Raw genomic sequence first — 12500 nt, 5'->3', positions numbered from 1 at the left:
GGGGAAGGGGTAGGGATCGGGAAGTAAAAAAATGCGAAAAAGAAAGGGAACAGCACCCTATCCCGATAAAGACGCCCGTTTCCAATAAGCATCCCAGTTTAATTTCATCAACCCGTAAAATTCAAACAAGCAAAAAGGACGCTACGCACACAAGTACGCAGTGCGGACCTATTATTTTTAGTTTACTGTCAATGAACTCAGACCACAGGGGACCCGAACGACAAAATCATTTAAATTCATGTAAAATAATTAAACTGTTATTCACTAAGCTGTAAGCCGATTAACTAGCTGAACATTCTTTCTAGGTGTTTGTCTACAGACCAACATTCTCTAGCTAAATGTGACTTCTCTTTCCATTCATTTAACCCGCAAACCAGGCGATTCAAATTCCAATACCGCGCAACTTTCGGAAATCGCTGAGAGAGCAAGCGCTTTTAATGACTCGCTAACAAATTTTGGTTTGTAATCTTTTTGCACGGAAATTTCGTTGAGAAATGGGAGAAAGAGAACTTCAGACTATCGAGGCGTACGTTCGAATATAATGTCCGAATAAAACAAACGTTGTCGAAAACGACGGGGTGCGAGATACCATGCGACCTCAATTGGACTTGCCATATCTGTCATCTCAACCTTGGTTACCGACCTAAATCATGGTTGATCACAGGGTAAATCGAACTCTTACCTTGGTTAACTTTCTATTGTCTCCAGCGGCGTTAACAGTTTTCCACGAAATGAACACATCACAATCAGCTAAAAAAGCTACGCTGTCAATATAATAAATTCGGTCCACGCCCGGGTGCATCGTGGCAGTGGTAAAGTTACTTGTCAAGTTAAGTATTAATGAAAACAGCTTTGGATTGGCAGGTGAAGCATATTGAAGTTTTACTAGACAGTGTTGGTCTCTATTTTGTTAAAAACAATGGTACACGCTTGTCATAAATTAGCACAGATTAGCAAAGTTTGAATGCTAAATTTAGGTCTGAGAAAGGTCAAACAAGAAACCAAAACACCGCAAATAACTTTATTTTACCGAACAAAGTAGCGTGAAAAACACAAACATCGCACACTTTAGGGTTTGAGGTCACCGAAACACCGAAAGTTGGGATTTTATTCACCGCATCACCGCTTAAAAAACAAAAGAACAAACTTAAATTTTGGCCTGTAGGCAGCTTTAAAGCTCGCATTCGATTTGCGTTCATGAAAATCTTCTCACCCGCCCAAAGCACAGAGGACCCGGACACTGTATCAGCAATAACATAATCATCTGGAGAATAAATGCACTGTTATTTACCTGTGTTTCTGGGTCTGTTTGAGCCGTTTATAAAGGAGCGATTTGACTAGAAGCAAAGGCGGTTTACATTTCAAATATCATCTTGTTCGCCCCTTTCTAAAATGCGACAATCCGATTTCGTCTCGAGTTTTCACTATCTTCATTAACTATCAACTCTCATCGGGGACAGATTCTCAGGTTTCATAAAATCCTCAAACCTTCAACACGGACCTGTGACTATATGACATTATGTAATAATAATGCATAATCTCACAAAAATTCGTCTCGGAAGAAGCTCAAAATTAGACTTTAGACGCCGCCATTTTGAAACTGTACTTCTCTCAGCCAGGCCGTGTTGATGTGACGTCATTCCGTTTGGAGCATGTTTGGTTCGAAGAAAAATACGGCTCAAAAGCAGCCATAACCCAGAGTCGTTGTTAAAAGGCTTGTCGGAGGCCATTTGGACAAAATCTCTCGGACGGAATGACATCACGAAAACGCGGCCTGGCTGTTCAAAAGGTCAAATTTTGGGCTTCTTTGGAGACAAATTTTAAAAGGAAATTCTGCACTTTAGAGGCTGAAACTTCGATGAGTGATTAGCGTTGACAAAAAATATACGTTTTTTATAGACGTCATTGCTCACGTGCGTTCTAATGGCGTAGATACACTTGAAAATGCTACGCGCTTGCTTGCGAGTTTTTATTCAAAGAGGAGATGGACTTCAATGAACTTGAATCAATTGGGGCTAGTGTTCCTAGTCGGAAGATCAGTCACATCTCCTCGTGCTGTCTTGCAGCCGTTCCACCTTGTATCCTCCTAAACACGGACACCCTCATATCCTAGATCTTGTTGTGGTGTGGGAGGTTGAAGTGTTCGCCAAGGGGGAATCCACCATTCAGCAGAAACCCACCGATATACACAGCTACCTTGATCACAGTTCGTCCCATCCTCTAACTCCAAGAACGCCGTACCAGACGGCCAATTTCTCCGTCTTCAAAGAATATGACTTTGTGACCAGATCTAAAGAGATGACATTATTCGTTTAGAGGAGACGATATCCTCTAAGTGTCATTACCACCAGCCAAAAATGAACCCAAACGGATTAGCCGTGAAAGGGCACTCAGGAACACTGAACGACATGACAGGGCCGAACGCTCCGAGAAACTCACTTACCAAAGAACCAGAAAACTCACTTACCCAAACTCACTTACCCAAAGAACCAGGAAGTCAAGAAAATTCTTCCAAGAACTTCCGTATCCGGAGCGATGACCCATCTACAAAGGACACATTTAACAGCAAGCCATTGTGCGTCTGTCGGCGGGACACGAGTCTCCCAGACATCCTGGTTTACAGCACTTTCTCTACTCACGCTGATACTACCCTAACCGAACTAGCTGGAACATTTCTTTGCCGCAGACCCTGGTGCCGCTCATGTGACATCCCGGAAAGGACGGAAACGGTCACTTCCACCAATCGGAATGTTCGCCTAAAGAGACGGCACGATTGCACTGCGGACGGCGTAGTCTATGTCAACGCTCGCCAACTCTGTTACAATTTGTAAGTGGGCGAAACCGGTCGTACGCTTGCGTACCGTTTCGGTGAGCACCGACGTTCTGTAGAGGGTTACAATCAGAACCCTCGTTACCAAGGATTCCCCGTTGGCCAACATTCAACCTTCTAGATCACAACAAAATCCAGGACATGAGGGTGTCCGTGGTAAGGATTGAGGGTAAAAGGTGAAACGGCTGCAAGACAGCGCGAGGAAATGCGGCTGATCTTCCAACTAAGAACACTAGCCCATAAGGACTTGAGCATTGAGTTCAAATTCTCCTCTTTGAATAAAAACTCGCACGCGCGCGCGTAGCATTTCCAAGTGCATCAACGCGACTAGAACGCGCGCTAACAATAAGCACTTCATGACTGGCCCCAAGGGAAACAGTGAGTTTTGTTTCCCCGAGACCCTCAACATAACCGGAAACAAAACTTACTGTTATGGTCGCGTAATTCTGGTTGAGCCAGAAAGGGCGGGTGTAAGGTTCTGGCTGCATGACATTCTCCACTAGTATCTAAATTTAGTTAAGCGTAAAAGCGGAGCTACTGGGCCGGGCTGTTGAAAGCCTGATTAAGCTAACCCCGGCAGGATAAGCGAGAATTGTGATTTGAACTTTTTAACTTTGCGGTGACGTTTTCTGTTAATATTGTTTGACCTGAGTTTGAATAATCTCAAACTACACAAAACTTAAGCAGTCAGTGAAAATCATTTTCATACAAGAAAAATTTATACTTCGTTTTACTTTTAATATCCTGGGTTAGCGTTACCCGGTTTTCGAACAACCAGAAACCGCAAGGGACCGCATACGATAAACGCGGCCAACGTAGGATCTACAAGAGATCTGATCAGCCAAAAAAATGTATGAAGACGAACAATAGACTGCAAGGCTGATACTACGCGGTGATAGAAACGTTTCGAGACACCAACATGACAAGAACCGATAAAGTAGGATCGCAACAGGGGACAACATCACGTGTTTCGGGGCGCAAGGAGCCCAGCCTTGCAGTCTATTGTTTGTCTTCATGCATTTTTTTGGCTGATCAGATCTCCTGTAGATTCTACGTTGGCAGTGTTTATCGTATGCGGTCCCTTGCAGTTTCTGGTTTCTCATTTATGTATTTTCGGACCGTAGGTCTTTTCAGATCCGATACGCTGCGTTTTTAAAGCATGGCACTGGCCATGCGGCTGAATGTTAAGTAAGTAGGTAAGTAAGTAACTTTATTTAATGAGGGTAAAAACACTTTACAGTCGTTGACTGATAAACTCGTGGCCCTCCCTTAAACAATTAAAATATAAATCACAATTATTTTAAAAATATCTAAGTATGAATAATAATAAGTATAAAACGGGTAAAATTACTAACATCAATAAAATGGACTGAAATCTTGTTGGTGCATGCGTCATGGAAAAATGTTTAGGCTGGTTTTGTCCAGCCACATTTATTCTTTTGCTTTTCGAGACACCAATCTTGACACTTTGTCTCCTTGCGCCCCGAAACACGTGATGTGGCAACGCGTGTTTCGGGGCGCAAGTGAGTTCAAAGTATGGAACTTGATATAGTGAACGGGTCATTTTGCAATTTATGTGCGTTGGCTGTTGGGCTGGCGTTACATATCTTCGCTACACAGTGCTGACTAGCCCCAAAATAAGGGCGAAACAGCTGTCCACTGTTGCGATCCTACTTTATCGGTTCCTGTCATGTTGGTGTCTCGAAACGTTTTCACGTAGTATCAGCCTTGCAGTCTATTGTTTGTTTTCGAACAACCCCTGCCCTTATTATAATAAGTAACCTGCCTTGAGCCTGCGATCCAATAGAAAAACTAGTACCTGGGCAGCGGTCAACTTCAAAAACATTTGACCTCAATGACCTTTAAACTCGCGCCCGCGATATGGTCACGTGACTCTGGTCAGCGGATGCCTTGTTCTGACAAGTATCAGTTGACTGTAACATGGATGACTAATATCAAAGATGTGCGCTGTAAACCAAGGCTGCATGTCTCGGTTAACCTATAAGCTGGAATATGGCCGCCGAGTTGAGCTACTTCGTCGTTGTCGTCGTGTATATGCGCCCACGAGCAATACCACTAGCCATGATTATCATGAGAAAAGCGATTAAGGGTTCCTATTTGTGTGATGCTCCACGAACGATGCTATTACGGTCTTAAGGTGATGAATAGGCGCGTTGAAATAAACTGTCTCGTACGCATCTGGTATACAGTCTACGAACTCGGAAGCTGCTGTAGACTGCACGTGGTACGCTCTGATACGGCATTTGATATGCACAAGGAACCGTAATACCCTTGGGATTTGACGGTTTCGCTCCAAAGTTAAAACAAGTTTCTCTCTTTGAATTCCCTTGTTTGAGATCACTCTACTGATCACTGAAACCTAGTCTTTGTGGCTGCATATTCCTCTTGGCTCCTGACTGCCTGGTTCCTTGGAGATTACGAACGTCCATTTGTAGTGTATCACCGTTGAATTCCGATAGCATGTAATCATCCTGGTGTGCTGCAGCATCCTGATTCTGAGCTATTTCTATTATCTCTTCCAGCGTCAGCGCTGAGCCTTTTTAAGTGCACTAGTGACAGACCTCTTTGGAGCGTAGTCCCTTTAATATTGCATCTCGAAGTAATTGATTGCGGGCTTATGAGGGATGTTCAAACTGCTCCGCGCACAGAATAGTGGGTTTGTCAATGTACTCTGCAAGGCTAAGATCACCTTGCTCCAGGCGGCGGAAGTTTGCTGCGGCCGAAAGTGCGTCGGAGTTTATTTTTCCACTCCATAAAGCCACTCCTGATTATTCTTCAGGCTCATTTGAAAGAGATTGGATCAGTTCAGATAATGTAAAACGCAAGTGATCACTGCGGCAAATATGTGTTCTTTGGCTCTCTTCTCGTCTTAGATGAAATAAACCACAATTCGCATTGAGAAACACGTTTTTCAGCGCTGCATAAAAATCTGGTCGCAGCAGAGTGTACAATAGCGGATTTATGACAGATGTTATATACCTGACGAGAGTAAAAACATGGGCTGGCATTTCAAGAGCTTCAGGTTCAAATTTAAGCGAGTAGAGTAACTGCAATAAAAACCATGGAAACCAGCAAATTGAAAATGCAGTTGCCATTGTAACAAATAGCAAAATGCTCTTCCTCTCTCGAGCAAGTTTTCTTTTGTACCTTTCTTTCGTTTCGTTCGTTCCACTTTGTCCTGCGCCACTGGCAATGGCTCTAAAAATCTTGACAAAGGCGTATATCATAAACATGTACGGAAAGAAAAACACCACTACAAAGCAGGAGATAATGTAGCCTACAAAGTACTTAGCTCCTTCAGGATGTTTAGTTTTATCAATCCATGCGAAGGGAATGAATCCAATGACAGCGGAAATGAACCAAACCATTAGCAAAACCTTTGTAACAGTTGGTTTGTTGATGAGACGGTGAGTTATTGGCCTGATAATGGACAAGTACTTTTCCAAAGTGGCGATTGCTATGTGATAAACTGATATAATTGCTGTTAGTGTATGTACAACCGTCAAAAGAAACCCCAGGTGAAAGCGCACTGTGTTTGATGAAATGATGGGAGTGAAAAACACAAAGATAAACAGAGGAATATTCAGTGCTCCAGTCATGAAGTCGTTAACAGCCAAACTAAAAAGAACGTAGTTTGCTGGCGTTCTTAGTTTTTTCGTTTTGAGAAAAACGAAGAAAACTAACATGTTTACAACAAGAACGACTAATGCAATAGGAACCAGTTGAGCTATCCCCTTGATGTTTATCTCCATCAGACGAGCAGTTGTTTGGTTTGTTTGACGCGATGTTTCATTGATCATTTTTGTCTTGTATTAGGTTTGGACAATTCACGAAGCAGCTGAGGCGTACTGTACCCAACTTGGCTGGTAACGCGTTGAAAAGTTTCTTGTTAATCAATCTTGGTTTCGCTCGGCAAGATTAAAAAGTACTCCACAATTTCAGTCGACTTCTCTGACGAGAATAACGCCGAAAACCCAGACGTATACGAAGTCTAGCGGGAGACAAGGTGGACCATTCCAAAAAGCGAAATGCTGCGAAAGATATTTTAAATGGTATACCTATTTGCTTTCATGGCCTTGAGATATGTTGGAAGATTTCTTGTAAAGCGCGACCAGTTTTCCTGGAAACCTGCAAACGAAAAATATTGATTAAATAGATCACAGTTATGTCTTTGTCTGTGTCTGCGATTTCCTTTTATAAAGTTGTTAGTTAAAGGGTATTTGACTCTCTTCTGCGCATGTGCCGCAATTTGATTTCTTATCCAACGGAATAGTTTTTAGCGCGAAGTCCGTAGGACGGAGGTCAATTGAGGTTAGAATATTGGGATAGGTCCTTCAAGTAAGTGAAATGCTAGATTCTGATCGAAAACGTAGTCTTCAGATATCAATATTTTCGTCAGCTGGACACAATATGACTACACACTAAAACGCCGTAACAGAAATTAAATCTGTTAAACTTCTCTTTTTTAACTTTTTCACTGTTAACTTCGTGTAGGGGTAGCTGGGGGTGTATATGAACTCCCTGGCAGAGTAGGTGAGGCAAGTGGCCCTTTGAAAATACTAAGAAATCGCCTCTTTCCCACTCCCCAGAGATTTCTTTGGTACCTATTGTGTTTTGGTCCTTTGAATATTCTAGAGAGTAAGGGAAAGTTTTTATGGCGTTCGCCTATTATTATGATTTAGTGAAGCTTGCTGACTTCGTACTTTCCGTTCGGAACCGCGCTAAAGTTGATATTTATGACAAAAATTCTTCTCCATCGACTTTGTGAGGCGTGTAAAAATAGTAATGTTTTAGCTTTTTTTGTGTTTTAAGCTGAATACCTTTGTTAAATATGATGTCCTCGAGACGGGGTTTTCGAAGTGGCTAGAAAGCTACTTTCACCCCGTGGTCGTCTTGTTTCGAAGAAAGGAAGAAAAAAAAAACGAAAATAAAGATGGGAGGATTGGAAACTTTATATAGCTGCAGATGTGCATGCAAGTTGGAAGAAAGTTAAGTGTATGGGCTTGTATTCAATGGACACGGCCTTCACACAACATAAACGTGATGAATGTTCTTTACACACAAAAGGTCAAAACCCGGCGGATAAAGAGATTTTCTAAAGGGACGTGAAACTTCAAGCTGACCCACGACGTATTCGTGGAGGCGCGCGTGATATTACGATTTCTGTTGGTTAAAAACCGGTGTCAATCAAGACCGCACATGCGCTTTATTGTGACAATGGCCCTTTTAACAATTAGAATATGAGCTTGAGATTTCTATCACGTGATCGTTAACGAGGGGGCAGCTTGAGTTAACTACCACGTACGTATAGAAATCGAGAGGGAATAATCTAATTGGCTTAGTACAAGTCTACTAGTCGTTGAAAACTTTATCTAAAATCTTAAAATTTATCTTTTTTCATTTTTGTTTTCCTTTCGAGGTCAGTTGGTGAAGAGGACTTCACCAACCGACCTCGAAAACACCAAGAAGCGGCCGCCGTTTTTTGACAACGGCACACTTCAAGGCTAATTACTATCTACAACAAAGTAGCGAGTAGTATAGCCATTAAGGGAACGGCATTCGTGTAGAACACTAGTAGATTTATACCAAGAGATTATCAAGGTAAGAGAGTGAATCCCCCATATAGGACCCCTAACTAAGGTAATCCCTCTTAAGTTACTTTTAGACATTGTACCCAATTCTTCCGCTGATTTTACTTGCGTGTTGCGTGGATGTTTTCGTGGAGGATTTGTTTATGTTTCGTTTCGTTTCGTTTCGAAGCAAAGAAAAACCTCCAATGCTGTGGGGATGTCTTCTTTGATATGTTGATTACAAGCAAAGGAGCTTCGGCTCTCGGTATGTTTTAATAGGAGTTTAAATAAGAACGGATGTCCCCTACACAAACAATAACAACTGAATGAACGGCAGAGAAATGAGTAGACAAACGAGTGCAAAGCAAACAGAAGCTTAGCAACCGAACAAACAGATGGTTGAAGACGCTCGCTGCCCAAGTAGCAAAAGCAGTTCAAGCAGAAACGGCAACAACGCCAAAGGCAAATTCGATTAAAAAACGACTTAATATTCAACCTACGAATCTCGCAAGAATTTAGATTCATTCAGTTTGTCTATGCTGTCAGAACTATCCTAAACAGAATATGTGAGACAGCATCAAAATTCGAAAAAGATATTTTGAAAATTGGCCGTCGTATATGAAGAATGTGGCTATTTCACGTTCTTGTTTTATGACCTTTTGTAAACAACGGCAAAGAAATGAACAAAGAATTATATAGAGGATATAACACGGTGGTGAGAGGATATGAATTTTATGTTCAAGTGGCAAGAACAATATCTCACGAGTGAGCGCAGCGAACGAGTGAGTTCTTGCCACGAGAACATAAAGTTCATATCTTTGAGCTAACATGTAATGTTCTTTTCGTTATATAGACATACTGATGACAGCGTTTTGGACGATTATACGAAGATTTCCGACCACTTTCCGAAGATTTCCGAAGATTCTCCAAAACTTGTCCGAAGGTCACACGAACGTTGCCAAACGTTTTCCGAAAATTTTCGAAGATTACCGAAGATTTCCGAAGATTACCGAAGATTGCCGAAGACTTTCGAGGAAGACCCGAAGATGTTTCGATGATACACCGACGAATTTAAGTACAATTTAAGAGACAAACTTGATATCAGTGAAATCATCGATATCTTCACTAATGAGGATATGGAAAATACGCCACTCGAGTCCCGGATGTGGTTTCCTATGAATTTTACGAGTGGTGTATTTTCCAGTAAAACACTCGTGTCTATATAGTAAAACGCTCGCTTACACAGCCATTGTATTAGTTGCCGTTGCCGTTTAAGTTTGCATAATTAAACTCCCTAAAACCGAATTAACAGCCAAATACTGAACAGCCAAACGAACACAAAACAAACGAAAGCCCGGTCGAACAAAAAGACGGCTGAGAGTGCAGAAAACATCTCTGCTATGAAACGAAATCAAACGATATAAAATGGCGTTCGCGCCATTTCGTCTCGGGTAGTTTCGAGAATGTCGCTTGGGCTGTCCACGCATCGCGCGAGTAGCATCCTCGGAAGAACTGGGTACCATGTCCAAAAAGAAATAAAGAGGGATGACCTTAGTTAGATCTAGAGGACCTATATGGGGGATTCACTCTCTTATCTTGATAATCTCTTGTTTATACTTATGAGTGGATGCCTATAAAAATCGACCTAAATCGCCTATCAATGGCACAAGTCGAAAAATTCATTTCGCTTGTATTTTGCCCATAGATAGGTCCTGGTAAGAAAAGAAACGGACCATAGTTATTTTCTGCTAATACAGCTTTCTTTGGTAGAAATATGCCAAAAACGATTTCGCCCCGATTGGGCTCAAAATCTACTTCCGGTTTTCCTGAATTTTCCTGTTAGGATATCAAAAAATATCTCTGGGCGAATGGTTTTAAGTCGCCCGCCTCGACCTGTGTTTCTCATAGATTTTGCCCAAAATCCGCCGTTGGAATGTAAACAATTGCGTGACGCGGATAGTCACTCTCGAGTAAATATTCGTTTCCAACAATCTGATGAAAGCAATTTTTGAAACGTTGTGTGGATAAAATAATGGAAAATGTTTCTTTTTTTGTTTAAGTTAGTATAAATATATGTATATTTTTCATTTGCATTGCAACACCCACGACATCCCTGATAAAGAAGGTGACTACAGTGCTCCAGGAAATGATTCAGGTGAATAATTTTCAACACTTGTTTATTTCCACAAGATGGCTCAGTTATTAATTTCACGGATAAGTTACAATACAGTGGCAGTTTTAGAGATACACTTAACCAATCCTCTATGGTTTATGGCAATTGAATCATTGACTGACAAATAAAGTCAAGTGGAAATACCATAAATTCTATAAACTACCAACTGCGTGACGGCATCTCAACTCTTCTAGCTGTGTACAAAATTTGTTTTTACACAATATTCTCAAACTCAGCTAGAAAACCCGAAATTTCTGAAATTGAATTAGCCGAGGAAAAAATTGCGTTTGCGTTTGAGTAACACTGGGAAAAAACTCTATCTTTTTTACTTTGGTTCTTTGATAAATCAAGTGACAGTATTAACGCTATTCGCTACCTGTCTGAAATTTGCAGATTATAACACTGGTAGACAAATAAACATTATAGTGGTCGATCTATGAACGGTAAACGTCCATCTTGTTTTGTTCGCGGAAGTCGGTCACGGAAGAGCGAATTTCAATGAAAAATATATAATTTGATTAAGCTATTAGCCAAAATAGGGGGCGTCGATAAAGGAAGGAACATGGAACATTGCGGAACGAACATTCTATATAATAATTATAATAATTTCGGGGAAAATATGTAAAATTAAATTTTTAAAGATTAAATCAAACAAAAATAAACTGGTATCAGCTCGGAAAATAAAAACAAATAAAAAACGTAACAAAAAAAAAAAAAAAAGAAAAAAAGAAAGAAAATTAAAATGAAAGTGAATGCAGTGAGTGAAGGCTAACAACTAAGAAGAGTAATCTATTCCTTCCAGTCGTTCGCAGTCAGATTAATCACGTGACTGTCTCTTTTTCCCAGATTTCGTTCTTCACAGAAAACCAAGGTGGTAGCGTTCGAATTCCTTAATCAGACCTAAAAATATGGGTACACGAGTGTGATTTCTTTATTCAATTCATTACGTCAATACAAAGAAATGCGTATACACGATTTCTCATGACGAAATGGTTTTTCCATGAGACAGAAATAGAGCTCTTCAGCATTGAGTTTGTTGTCTAAACTAGTCCGGAATTCTCGAGCTCTGATGACAGTGTAAACAAATACAAACAAAGTTTAAAAACATTTGGCCACGAGCGCGCTGTCTTGCAGGGTCACTGGTTAAAACTTTATTGTCTCAAGAAATATTTGTTACAAGTGTTCAAAATGCATTTCCTGGAAAATGTTTTGTACAATACAAGTTAATACTTAAAAATGCTTTTACCGCAGGCTATAATCTATTCATCGCTAGTTTAACTTCACATGCAGATCGTTATCTGACATTCGATCAAACTTAGTTTTCTATCGAGCCATTCGTACACCACCAAAGTAGACCAGACATGCGAATTGCGAGCGTGAACGCGCTGCTCTATTCTTTGATTACTACTAGTTAATAATAACTTTCTTGTTACTTGGGCTTCCGGGAAGGCTTGGTGGGTCATAGTGTCAGGCGTTCCCAGCGGAGCGGCACGAAAACTGGGGATGATAAATAGCAACAGTGACAAAACTATGGCTACTGACTTAACAAGCAACTGTATGATGCTCAGAACGAACACCTCAGATGTTGAAGACATCAGGGATCAAAAAAGGAGACGCAATGAGTTACCTGGCATTCATCGTCCGAACCGTCCATGTTTGTGTTGAAAAACAGAGTGCTGTAAAACGACGTGACGCAATTGGCGGGAAAGAAGAGGAGCCCGCACTCATTGTAGTCAGTTAAATGAATACCCAACGCTCCTTACTCCGCCCCTACCGACTCCCCTATCCCCAATAATATCTTTTCAAATTTTGAGCTGATACCAGTTTATTTTTGTTTATTTTGGTTTTGAAAATTTAATTTGACATATTTTTCTCATAATTATTACAATTATTCGATGTTCCGGAA

General features: G+C 40.9%; 1 protein-coding gene and 1 pseudogene across 1 annotated transcript in view; both read right to left on the bottom strand.

Annotated features, from left to right (window-relative positions):
* LOC149100856 (uncharacterized) overlaps nucleotides 1-5619 on the bottom strand; it is a 5840-nt pseudogene extending 221 nt beyond the window's left edge.
* LOC110053721 (neuromedin-K receptor-like) overlaps nucleotides 4023-12500 on the bottom strand; it is a 16628-nt gene continuing 8150 nt past the window's right edge. Inside the window, exon 2 of the mRNA XM_020759988.2 lies at nucleotides 4023-6979. Within this exon, the coding sequence (XP_020615647.2) occupies nucleotides 5620-6651 (1032 nt within the window). The 5' untranslated portion in view covers nucleotides 6652-6979 and the 3' untranslated portion in view covers nucleotides 4023-5619. The remainder of the gene's footprint in view (nucleotides 6980-12500) is intronic.

Source organism: Orbicella faveolata, unplaced genomic scaffold, assembly GCF_042242905.1.
Source record: "Orbicella faveolata isolate gen_17 unplaced genomic scaffold, um_ofav_v1 contig_4, whole genome shotgun sequence".
NCBI lineage: Eukaryota > Metazoa > Cnidaria > Anthozoa > Scleractinia > Merulinidae > Orbicella > Orbicella faveolata.
Note: the sequence above shows the minus strand (reverse complement) of the source record. Positions and strands in the feature narration are given on the sequence as shown.